At 39.6% G+C, this 25,655-nt stretch overlaps 1 protein-coding gene across 2 annotated transcripts in view; it reads right to left on the reverse strand.

Moving 5' to 3' along the window:
- The window catches only part of LOC126753105 (ras-GEF domain-containing family member 1B), a 244,149-nt gene that overhangs the window by 99,119 nt on the left and 119,375 nt on the right, over positions 1-25,655 (reverse strand). For both annotated transcript variants that reach the window (XM_050464258.1, XM_050464257.1), the window contains 2 exons: positions 24,171-24,314; positions 4,068-4,813 (listed from right to left, as the gene is read on the reverse strand). In XM_050464258.1, the coding sequence (XP_050320215.1) occupies positions 4,068-4,813; positions 24,171-24,314 (890 nt within the window). The remainder of the gene's footprint in view (positions 1-4,067; positions 4,814-24,170; positions 24,315-25,655) is intronic.

The following is a 25,655-nucleotide window of genomic DNA, read 5'->3' on the forward strand; positions in this document are numbered from 1 at the left end:
TGACAAGATTTCTTTGCGACTTTCCGCATAAATTATTGTCCAAATTGACAAAAAAGGTTTCCTGAAAGTACTCTAAAGGTTTGAAGTTCATAACCAAATGAAGAAGAAGACTTTTTTTAATACAACTATTTAATTGCTGTTTTGGGCTTTAAGTCTTAAATCACAAAAAAATAATTGATGTTTTTAATATTCAATCTACTCTCATTTCTGATATTTCACTTTTCCATTATTCCCAAAAGTACCACCAGAGCTCTTCTTCTTATCGCTCAAAATATTTAGCAAAATCCTATAATGCTCTCAAAGTTTTCTAACGTTTTTAAATGGATTAATTCTGCAAAGTTTGCCCTGCCCTTGCCTTATTCCTACAAACTGAACTCAACTCAAGTTCACCCTGTTGGGAAGTGGTCATTGTTAGCATTGCAATTGAGGCCGAGTCAGCACTCGTAAAGTAAAATTGACCGCCGGCTGAGCTAACGTTTATTTGTGTTCGTCTTAAACGAATTTCCTTTTAATACACTCATCGACGCAGCACGAGCTCATTGCAAGCGGATTATTTAAATTTTGCACACAGCGATATACATATATATGTAATGGTATGCGTGTGTGAGTGTGCGAGTGGCATGAAGTGCAAGTGCGGCCTTGCTTGAGTTGTATGCGCTCACATATGCATACACATTGGCATATTAAAAACGAGGCAAAACGATTTACAAGCGGAGCGGAGTTTCTGTGCCAACCCGCAAGGATATAGCTGCCGGCGTAGCAACAATAATTCTTAGCTATGTTGTCGGTGAACTGCTCGATGAGACGCTGTGCTGCATAGCTTTACGTGTGAACTTTATACGCATGCACACACATGCTCATAAAAAATATCCACAGTCATGTGAAAAGAAACGCAGAAGAGGTTGTGAAAATACGTGTATATTATGGAAAATAAAAGTAAATATGTGAGTGCAGCGCTTAAACGTTAAAGTACGTATTTATGCGTGGCGTAGCTGGGTCGCATGAGGTCGCCTCAATTGACAGCGGGCGGCATGGTTGGTGGTGCCGACGCCTGATGGCCACTTGAAATTGGATTTAAGTAGAGTATGGATCTGCTTACATAGGCCGCCACCAGACTGTTTGCTAAGCGTGCTGTGCGTTCGGTGTTTTCACATGCCCCGACTGCTAGCTGCTCTGACGTGGCATGGTCAGCGCGTTGCTGTAAAAGCAGTGATGTTGCATTTAAAGGTTATAAAAACGAATTTTATTGCATTTTAACAACACGTCAAGAGGAGTGAGTTTAATGGTGTTACTAAAAGACGGCACGTGTCTAGGCCTCCAAAAAGAAGAAAATATAAAATTTTTTTCGCAACAATTTTCTTATATTTAGTGAATACTAAAATAATAAAACTTCTTTCTGCTTTGTAGTTGGTCACCATTAAGGCTTTGCACTTCATTGCTGCCAACTGTTACGCATGCATTTTTGTTGTATTTTTATGAGCTGATAAAGACCGCATTTTTATATTTTTTTAGTAGGTCTTTTAACAAATTAAATCACCGAGGAAACGGTTTAGTGTTATAGTAAATAGAAATGGTAGACGTTTCTTCAGTTTTTATAGCTTTTAATGATAATCTTTATACTAGTATTTTATAATTTAATTTCATTAATTGTGTATATTAAAAAAACAACAAGAAAAAACTTAATTTTTTCAGCATGAAAAGTCTTTATTCTCATTATGATGGATCAGTTTACACAGTAGCTATATTGCTCCGATCTGAGCAATATATTCGGAAATTATAGCAATGCCTAAGGTTATACTTTCTGCCGAATTTCATTAAGATACCTTGATAAATAAAAGAATTTTCCGTACAAGGACTTTAGGTTGATCGGACAGTTTGTATGGCAGCTGTATGTCTATAGGGGTCCAGGTGTCCGATCTGAGTAATTTATTTTTAGAGAAGCATGGAACAATTTTCTATTCTAATTTTCATGAAAATATCTCGTCGAATGAGAAGGTTTTTTATACAAGAACTTAGGTCCGATCGTTCAATTTGTAAGGCAGCTATATGCAATAGTTATCCGACCTGAACGCATTTTACGGAGATGATACCATTGTCGACGGTTCCAACAAATGAGAAGCTGCTTGGTGAGTAAAGGACTTGTGCGAAATTTCGAACCTGTATCTCAAAAAGTGAGTGACTTCTTCTTCTTCTTAATTGGTGTAGACACCGCTTACGCGATTAGAGCCGAGTTAACAACAGCGCGCCAGTCGTGAGTGACTAGTTTGCGTATTTACAGGCGGACAGACAGACATACTTCTACATGGCTACATCGGCTCAGCTTGTCAAATTCCTTTTAAAGGTTTCTAACATCGTGGAAAACTTAATATACCCTGTTCAGGATATAATTAATATGCCTTTTAGCAAATTGAAGAAATATATTTTTTTCTTCAAAAATTATTTATATATTCTTAAAACATTATTTTGAGACTTGGAAATAAAAATATTACAATATTAGCGTGCAAAACTCACACAAAAGTAAAATTTCTGGTTATACTGTACTTACAACAAGTAATGGGCAACAGAGCGTATACGTAATATATCTTACTTAAACTAAAAATCATAAATTTATTCTCAAAAAAATCTTGTTTTTATGAATTCATATGAAAATAATTTTACTTTTCTGTAATAAATTCGTAGAAAAAATCAATTTCCTTTTATTATTATCGGCTGAAGCTATGGGAATTAACTGGGCGTGTACGTAACATATTTTGCTTAAACTTAAATCCTTAAAATATTCTTTTTACGGAATGAATATGAAAATCGTTTTACTTTGCTGCATTAAATTCATAGAAAAAGTCAATTCTTTCGATTATTATCACCGCAAGCTGTGATGACCAACTGGGCGTATACGTAACATACTTTCCTTAGAAAAGTAAAAAAAAAAGAAAAACAAATAAAAATTCATAAAAATCTTTATTTATGCATGTGTAATACACTAATCTAATTTTTTGTATTAAACTTACGCAAAAATCAATTTTTTTTGATTACACTACTCAACAAATCTGAATGAAAAATTTGCGACCAATGTGCTAAGAAGTCTGTGGGGTATTTGAGGTGTCCTGATAACGAATTTTAATTCAAAATTTCTCAATTAAGCATGTTGATATTGTCAATTTAATAAATATTGATGGTTTGCCACCTTTATCCTTTGACAATAACACAAAAAATCATTTTCAGCTTTAGCTGCACAAAATTAGCAAGGAACAGCCTCTATCCTTACAGTCGCAAATTTATTGTAAATTAGTAATATTATAGTTTTTAGCAGTGTTGATCACCATGGCGTATACGTAACATATTTTGCTTAGACTAAAATAAAAGATAAATTTATTCGAAATAAATTCTTAAAAAATGGCCCTTTCATGAAGGAATATGAAAATGGTGTTACTTTCTGCATTAAATTCGTAAATAAAATTAATTTCCTTTGATTATTATCGTTTCAAACTGTGATGACCAGTAGGGCGTATACGTAACATAATTTTCTTGAAGTAAAAAATTAAATTAATTGTCAAGAAATTATTTAAAAATATATTTTTAAGCAACAATTTGAAAAAACTTTTACTTTTGTATATTAAATTCACACAAAAATCGATTTCCTTTGCTTATTATAGCTTCAACCTGTTTTGAGCAATAGTGCGTATATGCAACCTGTGCATATCAATAACTTAACCCATTTCTAGCAGAGATATTTCAGCTAATTATACAATGTCGGCTCGTTATACATGCCACGTGACACATTTCGCCTGTGCAACCATGTAAACTGCCATAATAAAACTCATAACTCTGCCGGTGCCACTGGGCGTATGATTGATATACCACAATTACTGCAACGGAGGCGTAAAAGCTGGCATATTACATGTGATGGAATAAGCATAAACACGTTTGTGTGACTGTAAAGTGTCTACATGCATTTATATGCTTGTGTGTGTGTATGTGTTTCGACTTGTGATTATGTGTGCACGACAAGTTGTTGGACATGTGTGAGCAAAGCTAAAACCGGAAATGTGTTGGAGTAAATTTAGGCTTACCGCTGCAGGCATTCCTCGCGTCCGGCCAATGCCAATTTAACAATATCCGCAAATACCGGAATCACAACCCAATCGTTTGGTTTCGTCACTGTCGCACCAGTTGTTACCGTTACATCTACCGCTGTTGTTGTTGCTGTTGTCGATTTAATTATTTTTCTGCACGCCCCCACCGCACGACTGCTATTACTGCTTGTCGTACTTTCATTGCTGCTATTGTTGCTGCTGTTATTGCCTTTGCCATTGCATGTAGCGTTTGCTGTCATTTCCGGTGCTACCAGTGTTGTTGTTGTTGCTGGTGCTGTTAGCTCACCTATATAGCTGCTTGTGGCAGAGAGAGTGTTGGCTGTTGCAACTCCCATTGCGACACCATCACCTACGGCGGTCTCAAGTGCCTGGCCCAGCCCAACTACACAGGTGCCAGCTGCTGCTTCAACGGCGTCGGCAACCACACAGGCGAGTTCCGTGCTGAGTGTTGTAGGTGTTGCCAGCATTTGCGCCGTTACCGTTGTGCCATTTATTGTGGCGCCCGTTGCCAAGCTGTCCAGTGCGCAGTCTGTTGTTGCTGCTGTTGTATTCGCTGCACGACAGACCGCAGCAGCAGCAGCAGCGGTAGTCGCAGCAGTTGTATCAGTCTTTTGATGACTCTCGTTCAGAATGCTGGCTTGCTTGTGCCACAAATCGCCATGTCCCTCAGCATGTCGTTGCATGCAATCCAATTGCTGACACGTCATTTGCAATTTGCTCCACTAAAATGTACAAGAGAAAGGAAAATGTGGCTTAAGTGAACACGGAAGGAATATGTGTGTGTGTGTTTCTAGATATAAATTTATTCTTATACACATACATAGATAAATAAAAGACGCATTTATGAGTTTGTTTGTTCGGCAGTAAATTAAGCGCGGGAGCAAATCAAATTTGGTGGCGAAGATTCCATTAGGTTTTTGTGTCCAAATTGAGTGCCGGAAATGATTTGCCATTATTTATATTTTGCTTTTATTGAGCGACATAAAGTTTTGTTGGCGCCCACACATACAAACACACACGCGGCGTAATAAAATTCACCGTACTAATGGCGTATTCTCTTTGGCGTAGAATCAAGTCGTAAAAGCTAGGTGGTCCAAAGAAATCTCGGCTGGAGGGCGTTTTATTGACATTAGCGATGCATATGACGAAGATGAGTGTATTTGGGTGCTTCCGTAAGTCAAACTAGCGCTGGTTACTTTGAATAATTATTATAATAGGTCATTAAAGACATCTCTAAAAAAATCTCTTCATGTATGAGCTTTTAATTGTAACGCGATGGAAAATATTAATGGTTAAAATTTGATTATTTTAAGACATTTTTTATGATCATTAAAAATCGGAAAATTCATAGTTTCGCAAGAAATTTATGAAAAAAATGTTATTTTCATAATTTTTCTATTAAGTTAATCGTTTACAAGACATCTATCATCAAAAATCAATGATAAAAAAAAAAATAAAAAAAAATAATATTTTTAAGAAAAAAATTAAGCGATATTTTTTGTAGTAAATGTCCTATAAAACTATGAGCTTTGTAATTTAGAAGGATTTTTTCACTGAGTTATAAAATTAGAAGCAAAAAAAAAAAAATTTGTTTTTATATAATCCAGCTTCAACTTTTAGTATATTTTAATTGGTTAGGACAGACACTATGAAATAAAATTTTTTTTAGTAGTCAGTAGCGAGATAATAATTTTTCTAACTGATAATAAAAAATAGTTTAATACTTTAGGGTGGAGGACTTTCCTCTTACAATTAAGAGCTTATACTTGGAAAGGATTTCGTAGAGGTGCTTAAGAACCTACTTTTAAAAGTCCTCAGAAAAAGCATATACTCGTTATTTTTCAACCACCTTAGAGTAGATGTATATGTATAAGCGCGAGTTATTTGATTTGGGCGATTCTTGTGATGATTAAATATATCGCATTTGCACAACAGAAAACTGATGCTTCTAGAGTACTCTAGAAGAAGGAATTTTTAAATAAAATTAATAATTTCGAAAGACCCAAACAAATTCTAATATGTAATGTTTTGTGGTAGGACAATAAATTTAGGAAATCCTACAGACAGGAAGCATCTCTAGCGGTGTCCTCCCATTTGTTATCGCAAGTTGTACTTGTATTGATATTAAGACGGAATTAATGCAGCCATCAAACCCTAATAGACCCGATGCATCAATGGAATATTGTGGCGAAAGTGTTTAACAAGACGATGGATCTACTTTTCCAGTATGTTTAATATTTGAGAGACACCAAAGATAGTACAAAAATGCCCTGCCAAATCCTCCTCGAGGATATGTACTAGTAATGGATATCACAGTATCACGACAATGGCAGGGACGGGCCGGTAACAGTTCGCTCCTGATGCAGTTGGAATGTACTACTCTGATCAAATTGAGTTTTTAATTTAAACTTCGCGTGCTTTTCGAATCGGTAAATTTTTTTCTGCAAGTTGGTTGTACGTATACTCTTAGTGACATCTATGCATCTATGACATTTCACGTCAAAATATTCATTAGTATTTGAGGTACGCGTCGTTTGTGAAGCTCTAAAAGTGAGTTCTTCGATTTTTACTATGTCTGAATTTATTACACAAAGAAGTGCGAAATGCACCATTTCATACTCCATTGGTTATTTGTGATCATTTCGACACATTTTCAACTAATATCGTTCCGCAAGCCTCGCATTCGCCTGATGTACCTGATTTTACTTCTGGCTATTCAGCAAATTCACATGATCACTCGGAGGACACCGTTTTGACTCAATTGAGGATATAGTAAAAGCTGAATCGAAGAAGGCTCTGATGGCCATCACGACGGAGGATTCTTCCAAGTGCTATGATGTCTGGAAAATTCGTTGACATAAGTGTATTGCTGCGGATGGGGATTACTTTGAAGGAGATGAAATGGACAAAATTCACAATTCACATTCAATTTGATCACAGTAGTATGTAAGTAAGACCTGACTTTGCTGGGGGCGGAGTCCAGTTTGTGAATACGATCAGTAACAATATCAAAAGATTAAAGCAGTTCTGCTCTCTGTAAGGAACAACTTGTTCCGAGATGAAGGCAGAATTCGTAACGAGCTCGAAAACAGTCAGCACTAAGTTAAAAGATAAGGTTTGTCTAGGCGCAAAGACTGGCACTTCCTCCGAAACTGAAGCTAAGCTTGGCTCCAAGACGACAACAACACCATCGGCAGTCGGAACCGAATTCTAAAGTCTTCAAAACAGGGGGAGATGCCAACATTTTTGCTGCTAGTAGTGCGTTTGCCTAAGAATGACCTGTTTTTAAGACCGATGAAAGCAAGTTATGCTGGCAAGCGTCGTGTTTTTTACCTATTCAAAAGGGCGCAGCTACAATCTTCAACCAATCAGGAACTCACAAAAGAGCTGCAGAAATCCATTCATCGAAATGCAGTTTTACCCAATTGTAAGCTCAAACCGCCAGATTCATTTTGATTCTGATCGACTAGTTTATATGGCAGCTCCATACTCTAGTAGTGCGATCTGAATGATTTCTTATGTGATCGTATCGATACTTTGGACAATAACCCGTGCCAAATTTCGTGAAGATATCTCATCAATTAAACGAATGATTTCTTATTTGTGCTAAATATCGTATCTTGGACAATAACCCGTTATTTCTGAGTGTTTAGGGTGTTTATAATAATTTGAATTATTTCGCAATATTATTTAAATTTCCATAGTCAAGGCAAAGGAGATACCACCGAGGTCTCTGTTAGAATATTTTATATTTATATATATTCCTCATATGAAACTCGTTTGGGAACGCTCCTTCCATATGTTATATTAACGATAAAAAAATTCCAAATGCTCAAATGTAAGCGGAATGACCTTTAAGAAGGTTATGAGCCAAAAATTATGCAAAATATAATTCATTCATCGATTCTGACATGACTCGTCGAAGTAACACATTACAATACTGACCTGATAATCTTACAAAACGGGTGTATGTTTATTAAAGGTTTATAATGCTAAGTGATATGTTATGAAGAGGTCTTAGTTGAAGACTACCATAAACAAATTTTTGGCATTAATTATTTATAGAATTCCTAACTTCAGTGTTGGCTACCATAGTCATTAACTTTATGAAAAAGTACAAATCGTTTGAATTCCTATTGGGAGGCAATAAACATTAAATACATACATACAAGCTATATACCATGCCGAAAACATTATCCTTATGTCAACTGCCATACACTCACACAAATGAACGCCACAAATTGCACTTGGAATTGTCATATCGAAAGCACGAATCAGCGATTGGAAAATTGCATTCGATATGAGCAAAGGCAAACGAACAAACGAATTTTATGATGACAGAAAGGAGCAGACGTTAACGTCATGGGCTCCTTCAGCGACATCAAAAGTGAAGCACCGTGCGGATGATGGGTGACGCCGAAAGCGATAACGACGTCGACAAACCGACGAGCCGGCATTGATGGCATTTCCTTGGATGGGGCGGTTTGCTTGAGCAAATACGAAGTGAACTGCGGCGGCAAGGAGACAAGGAGACATGGCAGCAAGGAGGTCGAGCGACTTTGCTGAGTTCGCGTGGGTGTTTCTGTGTGTGTGTGATGCTTTCGAGGCAATGAGAAATTGCTCGACTACGCGCCATTGATGCTGGAGTAATTGTGGCGGCATAAAAGTGCAGTGTAATGTCGTGCAAAGTGAACAAATTGAGCGAAATTCTGCTGGATGGAGCGCACCATGCGGCACTTACAAGCGGCAGCTTCCCTCGTTCGCCCTATATTTTAGGTCATCTACATAAATACATATGTACAATTGCCAAGCAGAGAGCATGGCTTACAGTTGGTCGTCAAACAATTTAAATGCCTGTTTGCATGTACGTGTATGTGTGTCTGTGCGTCCGTGATTCTACGGCGTCGACGAATGCAAGCTCGGCGGATCATAAAAGGCAACGCAAGTGCTAATCAAGGTTTTATGACTTGACTTTTTATTGACGCCGACAACATGACAATGACATACAAGCCCTCGAACAAACACACGCACATAGCTACCGCGTATTGGTGTTGGTGTTGGTGTCGCCAAATGGAACAAAGTAGCGCCAATATTTGCAGTTTATCGGGAAGGAAAGATAAAAAGGCGACTTGAATTGCCGCATGTTTTATTCAAAGTGATATCGAGTCTTAAGTGGTTTCTTCTGCAATGCGTTGAATTCTGCATATGTCTACATATGGGTGTGTAAAAGTATGTAGGTGTGGTTTTAACGAATGCAAAGGCGCAGGAATTTACTTAATAAACATTAATGCAATTCAATTCGTTTGCATTATTAAGTGAGGCTTTTACGAGTCGAACATTTGCTGCGGAATTATCAGTCACATGAGTATGACTGTGTTGCATAATTGATACCCCATAAGTCTGAGTAATTGCTCGTGTATTATAAAAATATACAGCAAAAATGTCACGAAAATTAAGCAGCAATATAAATATATTGATGTTATGTCCATAGCTTGAGATGATGTGGGCAAGTGGTGCCTGTGATGGTTATTTGGACGGTTGGCACATCGGTCCTATGTTACGCAGATAAATGATGTATGAGTCTTTTGCCCTCATTTTAAATGTGTAATGAGATGGCTAATATCGATTCTAAATAACCACATTTGGCGCGAAGTCCATCCAAGCCCCAAGCCCTTCACCGTCTGACTTTTTCAAGGAGACTTTTTCCTCTACCTTTGCTTTCAACGGCGGGTACTAAATTGAAAACCTTCGAGCAGGAGTGTTCTCATCCATTCGGACAACACAAACTAGCCAGCGCTGCCGCTGTCTCTTGATTCCCTGAACTATGGTAATGTCGTCGTATATCTCGCACTCTTCGCTTCATCGACTGCGGTATTCGCCGTTGACAAAGCCCAAAGAACCTTTAATCTTCATAAAGCCGACTCATCAGATGATGTCATGGCCATTACCTCCGCACCATTTAACAAGACGGGAGTGATGAGTGACTTAAATAGGGAGAGGACTTTACTTTTCAATTGCCTACTCAGTCCAAGGTAGCACCAGTCGGCAAGAGTTATTCTGCGCTGGATTTCCAGGCTGACATTATTGGTGTTGTTAATAATGGTTTTAAGACATATACGAAATTATGCCAACAGGAAGGTGAGAGCTAAGTCGCGAATGCGATGACTGTTTGTTTAATGGCAGGAGTTATTTCATCTTGCTCTCTTTCACTACCAAACCCATTTTATTCGCTTCCCTATCCAGTCTGGAGACATCAGTCACTAGATTACCACTTTGGGTCCTACAAGAGTGTGCTCCAGTCTTCCGTCTCGTTAGTCACCGCATCTTTTCATAGAAAAACTCACGTATTTTGCCTTCTTTCTTTGTTTGCCTGCATATGTGTCTCACTTGTGAGGTAGGTTACCTGCTTTCTCTCCACTGCGACACGACAGTCCTCATTGTACAAACTGTTTATCGATCTTTACGAAAATCAGGTGTTTCGCTTGCAATTGTACGTAAGGAAGTCGAGATATCGTACCACAATTTCCTTACACCGAGTTTCTAATTAGTGTTCTCAGAGATCAGGGCGCAAGTTGAGTAGAAAACCGTTTCGCTGTTGGTTGTGATAGTAGCTTTTTGATATCGTAGCTTCCCTGCGGTTGTTAACAGGCGTGCTTTGTTGTATAGAGGCGGGCGCGAATCTTCGCTGTGGTTCGAGTCGATAGAACCATCCCGTTGCGTACGCACGTCAAGGACACTGAATCATGTCGTTCATCTATCTCAACATGACATATGTCAGTGGTTTTGAACTTTCGATCCGTAGACAGCCAATTAGCTTGATGAATTTTCTTATGGTAGAATCTAGTACCACAGACCACTATATTTCGGTCCCCTTCGAAGTCAATCAAACTCAACATATTTGCAGATGTTTCACCATGGAGATTGGATTTACCGACTGTTGTGCGAAAACTATCTTATTTGCCCACCATGTCTTTAAAATTCGCCAAGCACAATTTTTATATCTTGGTGGAGTAATCGTCAAGCATCTTTGCTCATATCGTCCTACTCTTCCGTCGTGGCGTGAGCGAAAATCAGTGTTGTGTTGAAAAATTTTGCATACATGCGGATTATGGCTAGACGCTCATGTACCGGAATCGATTCCAGAACTCGACGGCTGAGTCTCTCTCCCACCAAGAATCCCACACTGAATTTGCGTTGCCTTAGATAACCGCTGTTGTAAATGTCCCATGGACCTACTCGTCATGGTCCTTTTCCCGTCCATCGCATTTCTTGGACGGCGGCGATGCCAGACTTTACGTTTACGCGGACATCAACCAGATGGGTGTTGGCTGTCCATTTTGAGACAGGGGCTGATTGTTTCAAGACCGCCGCTAGCCCTCAGCTGTACCTCTGGCGAACAGACGATCTAATTAGACTTCAGAGAACCTTCAATCCGATATCCAAATACGTCGGAGTGGCTCCGCTGAAGCTTCCTCTTATTAGACTATGTTAATAAAATAGTTGAAAATAAGTTCAGGACATTATTAGCGAGATAACGTTTCAAATTAATGGGTCATAACATCACCTTCTTGATTAATTTATTGAATTACTTGAAATGAAAGTCTAGTGTCTCAAAAACCATCATTGACTCCACCATCGTGCATCCTGAACATCTATTACGAGCTTCCAACATCTGACATTAAAGCACGAATACCGGTTTCACTGTTGCTCAATAATTATGGGGCCCCCTTTGGCGTATTGCAAGCGGTGTGCACATACTTTTAATGCTCTTTGAATTATTTGCGCGACATACTTGAAACGCTTTCAGACGCAGGTGGTCTGTTTATCGTGCAAAGCGACGGAGGGCGCGGGCGAAATAGTGCCACAGACATCGAGTGCGCACACATGCCACCAGCCACCAGCATTCAATATTTGCGCCAAAGTGTTTATCAGAGCAAATAATTTAATTTGATTTAATGTATATCGGCGAGACGTCATGTGAAGCTTTCAGTCGCGCGGCAACACACACGCATACACACTCGATAATGTGTGCGGACAAATATGAGCGAAGCGCTGGGGGAGCAAATACCAAAGTTATGAATATACTGGATACCCACATTCTTGTGTGTGTGTATGTGCGCTTACAAATGCAAACTATGCAATGTGTACCGACGACAAATAGAACCAACGGTATTATTCTGCTCCACTTATGGCTTTCAGCCGTCTCTAAGTTGCTCGCGGGTGAAGAACGAGCGGAGCGTACCCTGCTGCACTTTTGGCCAAACCAAAGCAAAGGCGATGAAAGCAAAAGTCAAAATGCTATGCAGCAAGAGCTGGTTAGGTGGTCGCAGCGACCGCGGGGTCCACGGTATCCACGGGGTCACAGTAGAATGGTGACGTACGAAAATGGCAACCAATTTGATTTGCAATGTGGTCGGTGTTGGCTTGCGCTTTGTGTGAATGCCAGTGTGCAAGTGTGTGGGTGTGTGTGTGGCCACCAATTCTGACTTCCACCGACAGTCGCTATGCCAATTCGTGGCATAAATAATGCCAAATGCCAAATAACCAGCAAAGGAAGCGGTGTGGCTAGGGCAGCCAAAGAAGAGGAAGAGATGTTGAGAGGTGTGGCTGCAGCAGTTGTAATCTAAAATTCGTTGCCGCTTTTGTAAGTGTTGGTGTGCACACACGAAACGCTACGTCGCTTGGCCGGCACTCGCGCTTATGTATTGGCATTGGTTCGCTTTCAATATTTGTGTTGCAGTGATATTTTCCATTTTCACTGGAAATGGCTGTCGAACCACTTACATCATAACTCTCTGCTTGTGTGTTGGTATCTGTCGGGAGTTCGAGCTGGTGGCCAGCACAAGCCATTCAACTATTCGTACATAATTGATTAGTTTTGTGAAAGCTGCTGCCAGTGCTGATGTTGAATGCTCATTGTTGTTGGGAAATTTTGGCAGTTCCTTTTTATGGCACCAACAAGCGGAATGAAAGCGCATGGCTCGCCTGTATAAGTCAGCACGTAAGTGTGGGTGTGCTTGCTTGTGCTGCCAACGAAAATGCATTCAATGATTTAATTGCAATTTGCTAATTAATATATTGATGGCTCAGCGTACGTAATGCAGTCGATGCCACTCTAATTGGTCCATTTTACTTTTGTTTGGCTTTTTCGTATGTGATTTGGGTGGCTGTTTGGGAGCTCGCTTGTAAACAAATAATAAAGCAATGATGAGCATTGATTTCGAAATTGAGATTAGATTTTGACAGTAAGATTTTGAAAAAATTCCGATTTATAGCTCGACAGAGTGGCCTTCTGGGTCGGTGCACTCGATCCAGTGACGGAGGAATTCTCTTTCTGGAGGTATGTGAGTGTATGTAAACCTCCGCGGAAGCAGTAACCTTGTTATTCGATTGGGTTTTCTGTCCAGTTAGTGGTTTCTTCCAGTTTGAAAACCAAGAAATATCCCAAAGGTCAATAACTGTTCAACATAAAGGATGGGTTAGTATATCCTGTGCTGGGTTAAGTAAGGTAAATAGGTTTGTGAGGCCACGAATAGTTCCGTATGAGCTTTTAAAGACACCAGTCCGTTGTACCTAGAACCCAGAACTCTTAGGTATACATCAAAAAGACCATCACACATCGACAAAATGTCTAGAGCCGGCCAAAAATCGAATATCAATTGAAGCCAATCCATAAAACGTATGGCTACAAAGATGCTTCCATCTTAGTTTGGCTTTCACTGTCAGGAGCTCTCTATCAACTCCAGATTCAGACCGACATGGGTGCTAGGCTACAGCGGAATCGCAGGAAACTGTAAAGCTGATGAGCAAGCAAGAAAAGGCACCCGCTATCGGTGGAGTGGGAGTGGTTTGGTGCCTCAGTATCCTCTTGTATTCTACTACTATATAGCTGTGTTTCGCATAAGCTTGGCCAGCGCTGGACCAACATTGGTACATGCGCTGTCGTAAAAGCATATTGGCTCAAGATCGATTGCAAGAGATCTAGTCATCTGTTTGCCCTGAGAAAGACTAGCCTGTCCTTAGTTGTGGGGCTTTTAAAATTCCATTGCCCTCTTGGCCTCTACGTTGTAAGGATGGGACGTCATTTGCAGAAGCTGAATGAAAGAAGATGAGGTGGGAAAAACACAACACTTCCTTCTTGAGTGTCCCGCGTTTGGTAGGTCTTGCCTTAAACACTTGATGTACTCTTTGACTAGTTTTAAGCCCACTGACAGCGAGCTTATGGCCTGTATAGCAGCCCTCCCCAAAATAAATCACATTTTAGGGAGGTTCTTGGCCTAATTAGTCCAATATTTCTGTGACGGCGATGGTAATATGAATTGAAGCCCTTCTCTAGGTATGTGATGTGGATACCATCTTGTGGATACCAGAAGACTGTTGCTAACTTCAATCCCAACAATATAATTGACTTTTTCTGGACTTTTGTTGGGTAAAGTCCGCCTCGGTTGATTATTTCTTGGTTTCTGATGTGTATCAGTGGACTCGTTTCTAGTCGATGATCATGAAACAAAGCAGAAACCAATTTAGTGTGCGACAAACACAGCTGTGAAGTGGTCTCAAGGTTTAGCTTCATGTTTGGAGAGAGCAAATGAGACACTCATTGCAACTATAGCTTTCTCATGAAAAATATTTTATGCGAGATATGATCAACGCGGTTTTTGGAAATGCTTACTCTCTCTTACTATCTCCTGTACCTTCAATCAGCGATCTGCCAGTACTGCATAGTAAACTTTTTTATGATATCTTCCGAGGTAAATGTTTTCAGCACTTCCGCGTTGATCGACATGTGACTTCCTTGAAATTTTTAAACTTTTTTGGCTATTGGGAACACGATAATAAAATGGCAGTCGTGCCACAGAGCCCGTGTAACAAATCATAGTTGATGGTCGATTTTGATGACGTAAAAGGCTTCATTAGCCATCATAATATTATTGCCAGTACAACAATTTATAATATCTGATCTAAAATTTCTATAAAATTGCCTCTTTGGAGGTGCAATGTTAACAAAATAATACAATTAAGTGCTGTAAGCTATGGCAGTTTATAACCTGCAAGCTTTGCGTTGTTCTCTTTCTCCTTCAACTAACTCGGCCATAATGGGTTTACTTACTCTAAATGAAGGTATGACCATCCATTAAGCATTACGCTATTTAAATCAGTAATTTATTCGATTTGAAGGCCGCCATTTTCGGTAATTGTGCATTGTGCGTAGTACTAGATATATGGGCCACTTCCCCATTACATACTTATATACCATAAATTCCCTTGCCGCAACACAACATAGCAATGGCATACGGCGTGCCGCATCTCTGAGGCAAGCATTCATCTCGCCATTCCGGCCAGCAGTTAAGTGCGCACAGAGCAACACTGCACCAGCGTCGAGCAGTGCCTGTCATTACTGTCATTGGCGGGCGTTGCATATTCTATGCAATTTGTCGTCATCGTCTTTGCCGGCGCGCTAAGTGCACATAAGCGACGCACATTTAAGATGCGCTTACGCCGAAGTGCCAGCTCTAACTACCGTTAGTCATCGTGGCACTTGTAATGCCGTACGGCGTGTTTGCTGTTGGTGTGTGTGTGTGTGCTGTTGCAGCAGCAAAACTATTTACGCTCTTAAAATTTGGCTGCCACATTGCGTTAGATTAAAGAAAATGGAAGCGGAGCAACAACTTCAGCAAGGGTGCCAGCTTCTATAAACTGCAGCACTTACGACGATTTTGCCTGTTTTGCTCCTTTTGTGCGTGTGTGTGTGTGCGTGTTTGGCGATTGCGAAAATTTCAGCAGCTTTTTTCACTCCTGATTTTAGAGAAGTTCTACGCGCCTTTTTCTTTGCTTTGGAAAGTTGCTTTTGCCTTGGTTTTGATGTTGTGGCATGTGTGCGGCTCTTTGCCTCGTCTCTAGATCTTTGCGCCAATGTGTGCACTAGTGTGCTGTTAGCGATAACGTGTTGCTTACAATCGCAATATCAACGTGTATATAAGAAGTGAGGTGCGTTGTGTCAGAGTCTTTTTCGTCTGAGACATTTCTTCGTTCTCTGTAAAGTTAAAGCGCTGATTTGCGTAATTTTACGTTTAAGCAAGTTTTTACTACTTAGTGATTTGCTGCGACGAGAATGCTCTTGTGCAGACACCTATATATTGTGCATTAGGGTAAACAAAAAAAAAATAAACAACTTATAGAATTCATAGTTTTTAAATAGGCAAATAATTGAATTTTAAAAATCCCACTGAGGTATATTTTTTAGATATTTTATTCTTTATATAAAAATATATTATATAAATCCGCCATGCAAAAATTTGCATCCTATTTAAAAAGTTATGGTATTTTTGATGAAAACTCGCTCTATAAGTGTTATTAACAAGAGAAAGCAGGTCTGTGGCTGAATTCGAATAAAACGGATCTGCTTGTGTAAACAAAATTCCTCTATGGAGATCCCCTTCGATAAATAAGACACAACTCTCTCTCAAGGACCGCTCAAAGTACCTTGGGGTATACTTGGACATCAAACTGCTGTGGAAGCATAACTTGGAAGAAAGAGTGAGGAAAGCTAGCAATAATATATATATGTATGTGCAGGCAGATGCTCGGCACTACCTGGGGGCATGGAGGACAGGCGTATGAAAATCTACCTACCGGAAGCCACTGGAAAGGGTTCAGAAGCTCGCTGCGCTGTGCTTAACGGGAGCTTTAAAAACAAACTCCAATGGCGGCGCTTAAACTGGTACAAAACCTGCCACCTATAGATCTCTTCGCTGAAAAGTGCGCAGCAAAATCGGCGGGAGGACTATTCGCTGCAGGAGAATTTACATATATAACCTTTGGGCATAGCTCGGTGACTACATGACTCCATTTTGCAACTGGGAGGAAGGTTCAAAGTAAACATAGAAAAAGATGGCAGGCATAATGATATGTTATGGCTGATGGATCGAAAATCGACGATGGAATTGGTTCGGGAATATATTGTCAAGAGTTAGGCATAAGGCAACCTTTTAAGTTGCCGGACCACTGCAGTATACTTCAAGCTGAGGTCTTTGTTATTGCGAAAACCGCCGCATCCTCGCATTGATAAAACTACATAGTAAGTATCTGTGGTCCCCACGGTGTGATACGCAGAGTCTGTTAAAATTGGAGACAAGCGCAGGCATCCTGAAGGATAACTGCTTCTCTTGGACTTTGGCATTGAACTCCATCTGTACTGCAAAGAACCAAAACTGGTCTATGCGTGGTTTATTGACCTACCTGATTAACCTAACTTAATCTTCTTTACCATGAACCCGATCATTTGTTGGAATTGCCAATATCGGACGACTATAGCATATAGCTGCAACACGAGCTGAACGCTCGGAATCAAGTACTTGTATGAACACTTTTGCATTTGTGAAGGGTATTTTAGTTTTGGTGCAGCCGAAGTTAGCATTTTTCCTTGCAAGAATATTTTTTCTTCTCTGTGCATTAGTTAATTTTAGCCCCAGATTTCAATAGAATAGTTTTGGGCTCACACTAGTATATATGTATATAAAAAAAGTATCTCACGTGTGAATAAAAAGTTAAATGATTGTCGTAGAACCACCAGGTTTGCTCAGTGAAACAACCGAAATTTCAGAATAATACTTAGAATTCACTTAATTTATTAATTTATTGCAAGACTTTCATTCTCTTATTTCAGTTTGTTGCACGCTTTCTTTTATTTTTGAGCATTTTCGAGTTTACGAAGATTATTTCAGCTCGAATGCTTGTGTCAAGCTAATTTGAGAATTTCTGGCCTTCACTTTGCTTCTCAAAGGAGCGCATAAAAAAGAGTTAGGGATTCAAATGTTGATATCAAGGGCTATCAGTCAATGCTATATCCTTTTGGCATCAGACGGCCAGAAAACTTTTGTTATAGCAACTGATCAGTTTGATTAGCGGTGAAACAAGGAGCTTTAATTTGTAGGAAAATTTGCTTAGGTTTGTTTAGAGTAGAACAACTGTTATTCTGGTATATACAGTTTTTTGAGAAGGCAGACGAAACACTGCTGAGCTAATATTAATATCTTCGAAAACTTTTTAAAGACATAATGAAGAAACATCCATTGACATTTTGATTAAAGAATATCATATAATGATGCAGATGCCCCTTTGAACTTATCGCAAAATCTGCTGGATGATACTATATATCTATTTATGCATATTTTATCTGGAAGTCTAAAACTATAAGATTCGAGAAGAAAGTAGTAAATGTCGAGACCTTTGAATTGTTGGCGGATGACGTCATGAAGTAACATCCATTGAATCTGTCATTTTGATTAAAAAATATGGTTTTACGATGCAAATGCCGCTATGAACTGTCATTTTATGGATCTTTTTCCTCAAATGTCGAAATTTTGAAGGCGTCAAATATTTATCGGCTAGTTTTGATGTCAATCATATGGAATTGAGGTTTCCAAAACCCGTCTAATCTACTCAATTAGTTCGAAAAACTCAAACTTAAATAAAACTAAATATTTAAAGAATTCCTACAGATCAACTGAGAGTTAAAATATATATCGCAATAATTTTGAAAATATGTAAATTTCACTCTTCAAAGTTCAAAAAAAAAAATTCAAATGCACTTAGTGAATACCCTTTTACCCTGCAACATTGTGTTGCATGCTGCAAGTATGTTTCGTTGGTTAGTTGAAGCGTGTAAAAATATATGCTGTTATGTCAGGATGACTGTCTAGCTGTCAGACTGGCACACTAATAGACTGCGTGTTCGACTATGGTGGCAAGCTGACAGCCACTGGCGCTCCGGCTTGTAAGTTTTCTTGCTGTTTAATACGTTTACTTAATTCTTTCACGACGCGGCCCTCCCCAATATTTTGTCAGTAGCTAACACTTTGGATTGCAAGCATGTTGTTGTAAATTATACATACACAAAAATGCTGTGTGTGAGTTACTATAGGGTACAGTGGATACAAATGTATACTCAAGTTGGGAGTGTGTGCTCAGCAAGTATGCTCTTGATGTAAGTTGTGGCAAAGTCGATGGCAGCGCTCTGGGCGACACACACACTTGTAAAAGCATACTGCTCTCCATATAAAATTTGTGTTTGTTGTTCGCAACCCTTTAACTGCATTCTCTTGGTTTATGTGTATGTGTGCGTAATGGATACTTAGTTTGTGTGTGTTTAAGTTGAAGCGAAAATGTTATTAAATCGGAAATGAATCGCTCTTCGTATGTAAAATGTGCAGCATTAATAATACTTTAAACTAATTTAAATATGGGCGTATAAAATTATTGATAACTGGTGTAAATTCTTGGCTTAAGTTATTTTAACATAATTGTTTTAATTAATTGTTGCGAAGACAGTTTAATAACTTTGGCTACGGCATCTCAGTTAATGAAACTGATACTATTATTAATTAAGCAAATTTAATTTTCATTTTCATTCAATTGAAAATAAATATCTGCGATGAAACTTGTAGGATGATCTGATTTTGTTAATAAAAACTTAATTGAGTTTTTAAACAGCATTTAACTAACTAACGAGGTGACCAGGCTCAAGAAACCAATGTAAAAGCCAGTTTCATCTGGTCTATTAGCAAGAGTAGCAGAGAGCAAATGGGCTGTGAGGGCTCATTAGAAGACATAGTCAGTGTGGTCTGGTCTGGTTTCTGGCCACTAGGACGCAGTGTCCTAGCTATGAAAGGAATAGTGTAGTAAAATTTGCCAAATACAAATACATGTCAACCTCCCGGTATGGACGGAATCAGAAGGTCAGCTATATACCGCAGTCATGGAGCGAGGTTAGAGTAGTGTTTATACTGAAAGCAGATAGAAGCAACTCAACCTATTTTAAAGTGTTTTAGCTTATAAGTTTAACTTCCTTTCTGCTGAAAATGATAGAAGGAGAAAGGCAAAATGGAATGACGCTAGGATGGCCAAAGAAGGATGGAGTAACGACTAAGTCCGTAAGATAGTGCCATATGCAGAGGATATTGTAACTTTAACAACGGGAAGGTGTCTACTCACCATTAGCAGTACTCTGAGCATCTCTATCAATACAGGCCAGAACTGAGCATCGCAAGCGAGTCTGGGATTGAATCCAAGAACAAAGAATGTCCTTGTTTTCACTATGTAGTACAAAGTCACTCCATAGAGATTACCTAGTGAACTAGGTAGTGGTTGAACTAGTGCTAAACCTGCCACCTATGGACCACTTCACGGAAAACTGCACAGCAAAAATAATGGGGTGACTATCAGCTGCAGGATAATTTATATGTAGAACCTTCGGGCATAGCTCGGTGAGTAACGGCAGTTCGGCAAGCACAAAACGAAGGACAGAGTTAGTGTGGGGATATAAAGTCCAGAGTTAGGCCTAAGGCAGCCTTTTAAGCTGCAATTAGAATCCATAGAAGTTGTTGACCAAAGACCCTTTAATAGCTTATAAATTGGACAGAGCTATCGGTTACCTGGTGCCCTTTGTAATATAGCTTTTTTGGCGCAGCGGGGGATATATGCAATCTTACCTACTTTCTCACACTCGTGGTCCAAAATATGAATCGAATCAACAAAAACAAGAAAAAATAGTTATAGGAGTCCGGATATTCTGTAAAAATGCCAAAGGCAACCAGTTCTATCGAGAAGAGGGCAGTGTAACGAGCTCGGAAACAGCCAGCACAAGGATAGAAGCGGAGCTTGGTCTAGGTGCAAGGGCTGGAATTGGCACATGAGTTGAAGTTTAACTTAGCTTCAGGAAGGCAACAACACCAGGGTATATAGGAGTCAAGCGCTGTAACCAAAGCATAGCTCTCAACCAGATTTTTTGGCCTTACGGCATGGACGTCAATACTATTCAAGTAGGCCAGGTTCGTTAAATATAAAGCTCCCACTGCCAGGATTGGAATCTTAATAAAGCAGTAATGAAATAAAATGATAATATTGATATGAATACAGCGCCAAACCATTTGATAACACTAGTTTACAGTACATTTGTTGCCGAAGAAATTTTAGCTGTTGCTGACTGACTACATATAATATGCTATTTCCAAAAATATAATTTAAATATTTTTATCAGCTCTAGTTTTAGAGTATCAGCTGTGTACGTATTACACAGAAAAAAACATGTATTTATTAAGAAAAATAATGAAAAATTAAGTTCTAAAAAACTTCGTTTTAAAGCTCTTCTCCGATGTGTAGACTTTGGAAAATGACGTATTAGAGTCAGACATCATATTTGTATCCCAGAAACCCTGATAGCGCTCTTCCATGACGCGTAAGTCTTGATGCATACGCTCTCCCTGCTCTTCGCTCATATCTCTTAAATTTTCCGGAAACCTCTCTAGGTGACTATGGAGGAAGTGGAGTTTTATACTCATATTGCATCCCATATTTTTTAATTGTAGCAGAAGGTCTTCTACAAGTTCAATAAAGTTTTCAGATTTTTTAGTTCCGAGAAAATTCTGCATCACTGATACGAATGCATCATCAGCATCATTTTGTGATGAGCTTGGTCCTTCAAAGTCTTGCTCTAATGGTTCAGATATATATTTTTAGGCTCTGAAGAGTTATGTGAACGCTGCACTGGACGTTGAACACAACTAGTACTTGGGTACTGCCATTTAGCTCGATTTTTAGTGTTTAAACCGTTTATGTTCACACTACAAAAATAACAGTCTACGAGATGATTTCGTGGTTCTCGCCAAATAATCGGTGTTCCAAATTTAAAGGCACTTCTTTTACCACTTTTCCATAATCTTAAATATTCCACACAAGATTTACAAACACAATTGGGAGCCCAAGAATTCTTAGTTTTATCCAAGAGCACCCCAAAATACTCAAAATAGGTATTTTTCACTAACTCTGATATAACTTTTCTACAATTTTTAAACACATATTCTTCGCATATGTAGCAAAAATGATCTGGTTTATTTAAACAACGTCTTCTTGAACTACTCATGACGCAAAAACTTGAGAAACTAATCTTAACACAGTAAAATACGCCTGTTTTCGATTAATATATATGTATGCTTAAATGATAAAATACAAAAACAAAGTAATTCGAGCTGCTCAAAAATTTTTGAGGGTAGATTTGACAAAAACAAGTAATAAGTGAACAATATCAATCGCAGAATTCGCGGCAACAGACAAAAAGTTCAATACTGTAAACTAGTGTAATATGAGCAGGAAGGACAAGATTTTTAGGTAACAAAATACTGTGGAATTATATTTTATAATTGGATGTGCTGACGCACCTTAAGCTACATTTTCCCAAAAAATTTAAAAATAGAAAATTGAAAATATAATTATTGTTTCATCTCGCCAAACATAATTTTCTTGGAATTATATTTAATGTTTATAAACTCTGTAGAGCATACAGCTCATATCACAGACTCTCTCTCTAACATGACAACAATTAGCCATTAAGGCAATGCCTACAGTGAGACGCAATGCAAATGGTTTTGTCACAAATTTCCATAACAAAAGCCTAATCCTTAATGTGTCTGCATTTTCCTGCGCTTAAAATGGAATGGCAAAAGGAAATAACAAAGAGCTGGCCTACATTAAGGCGTTCATTGTAGCAATGATTATCTACAATGGACCATGACTAAAAGCGACCTTCGAAGCTTGTACCAATTTGCGTGTGAAATCCCCCGAGAAACAGTTTGTGTACAGCTGCTGACATGTTAAGCGAAAGCCGCTTGGTTAATACACACACTTTTTCATAAGTAAACAAGGTGGCGTTGAAAAGCCAGCGCCGCTACGTGGAAGCGCACTTAAAGCATGGCAAATTATTATTTCAACAATTTCACACGTACTTTCTATTAAAATATAATCCGCCCGTTAAGTAGGCAACGCACACACACATTTACCTTTTCGCGTGAGTGACGACATGCGTTGCGTATACGCACTGTTGGCGTTGAGGGCGCCAGCAAGGAAATTGCCACCAACACTGCAGAAACGGTAATTATTAATGTCTGACGCGGTCACCGCGCCTATGTGTGGCGTAAAGCGGTGTTTTATGGCGGCGGCAGCGCGTGCCTTTGCAGCAAATCTCAGGTTACAACAACTTAAGTGCTTTGGCTTATGCGACGCGTTGGCTTTTACATAGCGCAAACTTGCTCGTGGTAAATACATTGAGTGGGCCGAAATGTAAATAAATATTTGTTTGCGTTTGCATGTGTGTGGGTGTGCTTTTGAGGTACCCTACTCTCCGCTTTGTTGTTGTTTTGCTACCTGCCCTGCTTGATATATTTATTTGCCATGAGTAATAGGTTGGCGCGTCGGTAAGCGCTGTGGCAACTTTGCCAGCGAAGGCCGCGCGCTCACCTTGTGGCAGCACGGCGCGCAGTTCGAGGTTGTTATAAAATAATTTAACTGTTGTGTACTTTGTGAAATTTAATTACGCACGTACGCATAACAAAGCCAACGGGGGCAAAAAGCAGGGCAGTGGCACACAACTCAAATTCCTAAATAATGATTTTCCGTTAGGTAACAAGCAGCCAACTAAGCGCGCGCGGCTATGCGGTAATGAAATTCGTTCTAATTTAAATAGATGCGCCGAAAATGTTGCACGGCCAACGCACTGACGCATACACAAACAGCGCGCACGCTCTCTCACCCGCCTGCCGCGTTGGCATAAGCTACTGCGGCATTAATAAATATGAACTCGTGCACGCAAAATATGCGATTTTTCACTTGGTGTGCTGCCGCGCACATAAATTTGGCGTAAGTGTTGCCAGCATGGAAAATTATGCATTTGAATTAGCGCTAATTTCCATTACGCACACTAAATGCACTGCCAGTCTCATTCGTTTAAGTGCGCGCATTTATCATACCGGCTATATTTACGGGTATATAACTGGTAGCTGCCTATAGCGTTGACCTTTTGCGCAGCTATCTATAACGGCATAGTTGTCACGTCGCTTTTGCATAAAATTTGCGCTAGTAAATTTGTTTCGTCGGAATTTTAAATACATATTTGTCGTTGTAATTTGTGTTGGTGGCACGTGCGCTTGGCTGTGCTGTTGCAGCATGGTGGCAATTAGTTAGCTTTGAACCGTTGCGCCGTTAGTTGCGCACTGGTTTTAGTAGTATTCTCAATGGTTATTTACTTACCGTTATTTTCAGTCTCGCTATGGGCGGCGACTCCAGAGACTCGAGTATTGCTGTGGCACTATTGTAATTGCCCACAAGCAGACAGTACTGCGCGACGCCACTCCACAATTCCACCGTTTTACTGCGATCACGTATGCCGATACACTGTGGGAAAGTAGAGAGAGAGATAAGAAGTTTGTTAGTTAGATATTTTAACAAAATTTTTGTAGTTTTGGTAGTAATAATATTTCATTTTAGGTGCTATTGAACCAAGTTGGATGCCGAACCTGACAAAATTTTACGAAAATCTTTATGGAACCACTTTATTCAGCATTGCGAAAAATAATAATAAAAAGTGTGTTTAAAGGTCCACTTTATCTAGCTTACATAAGTTAGGTTAGATGGCTGATCAAAGATCGCACGCGGACTACTACAGTTAGTCCTTTGTGAGGCCATTGAAAAGAAGAACTCCTGTTGTCGAACTTATAAATTAGCAAAACACAGGCGTTTAATACGAATACTGTGTGGATGTTAGTAGGGCAATGACCTGCTAAAAGCCCCAAAACTAGGGAGAGGCTAGTCTTATTGAGGGCGAAGAAATAACTAGATCTCTTGCGAGCGATCTTGAGCCAAAAGTTTTTTTCGACAGCGCATGTACCGAAGGTTGCCCTATGATGGCCAAGATTCCGCGAAGCCCAGCTATCTTGTAGTAGAACACAAACCCTCCCATTCTACCCATAGCGGTTCTAGGGTGCCTTTTCTTGCTAGCTCATTAGCTTTACAGTTTCCTCCGATTCCGCTGTGATTTTGCACCCAAACCAGTCTTATCACAAATACACTCGAAGCTATTGATAGTGAGGTTATGCATTCTTTGACCAGCTCTGAAGACAATGTCAGTGAGTTCAAGGCTAGTATCGCCGCTGTTATCTGTGTGGATGGTTACTTCTGTGAAAAAGGTTGCACTCCGGAGCAATAAGTCAACTGCTACATTAATGGCTGAAACCGCGACCAGGAAGACACTGCAATAGTCAGGAGGTCTGATGATGGAGTTAATAGAGAGCTCATGACAGTAAACTCTTCCCCCAATCTTCCCGCCAAGCTTTGATCCATCTGTACAGAAGCTCACTGTCCCTTTCTTTCAACGGCTTCTCAGAAATCACAACTCCCTCGCCGGTATATGGGTAGAGAAGGAGCCGCTAGAGGTTGGTTTGGTGACTCCATGATCCAAGTGATCCAATATATATTCCAAGCGAAGCCAGGTCCTTCTCCACCTGGTCCTCCCAACGGAGTGGAGGTCTTCCCCTTCCTCTGCTTCCCCTGGCGGGTACAGCGTCGAATAGAGACTTTCAGAGCTGGAGTGTTTCCGTCCATTCGGACAACGAGACCTAGCCAGCGTAGCCGCTGTTTTTTAATTCGCTGAACTATGTATGTAAATGTCGTCATATATCTTGTACAGCTCATCGTTCCATCGAATGCGATTTTCGCCGAGGCCAACGCGCAAAGGAC

Source organism: Bactrocera neohumeralis, chromosome 3, assembly GCF_024586455.1.
Source record: "Bactrocera neohumeralis isolate Rockhampton chromosome 3, APGP_CSIRO_Bneo_wtdbg2-racon-allhic-juicebox.fasta_v2, whole genome shotgun sequence".
Lineage (NCBI taxonomy): Eukaryota > Metazoa > Arthropoda > Insecta > Diptera > Tephritidae > Bactrocera > Bactrocera neohumeralis.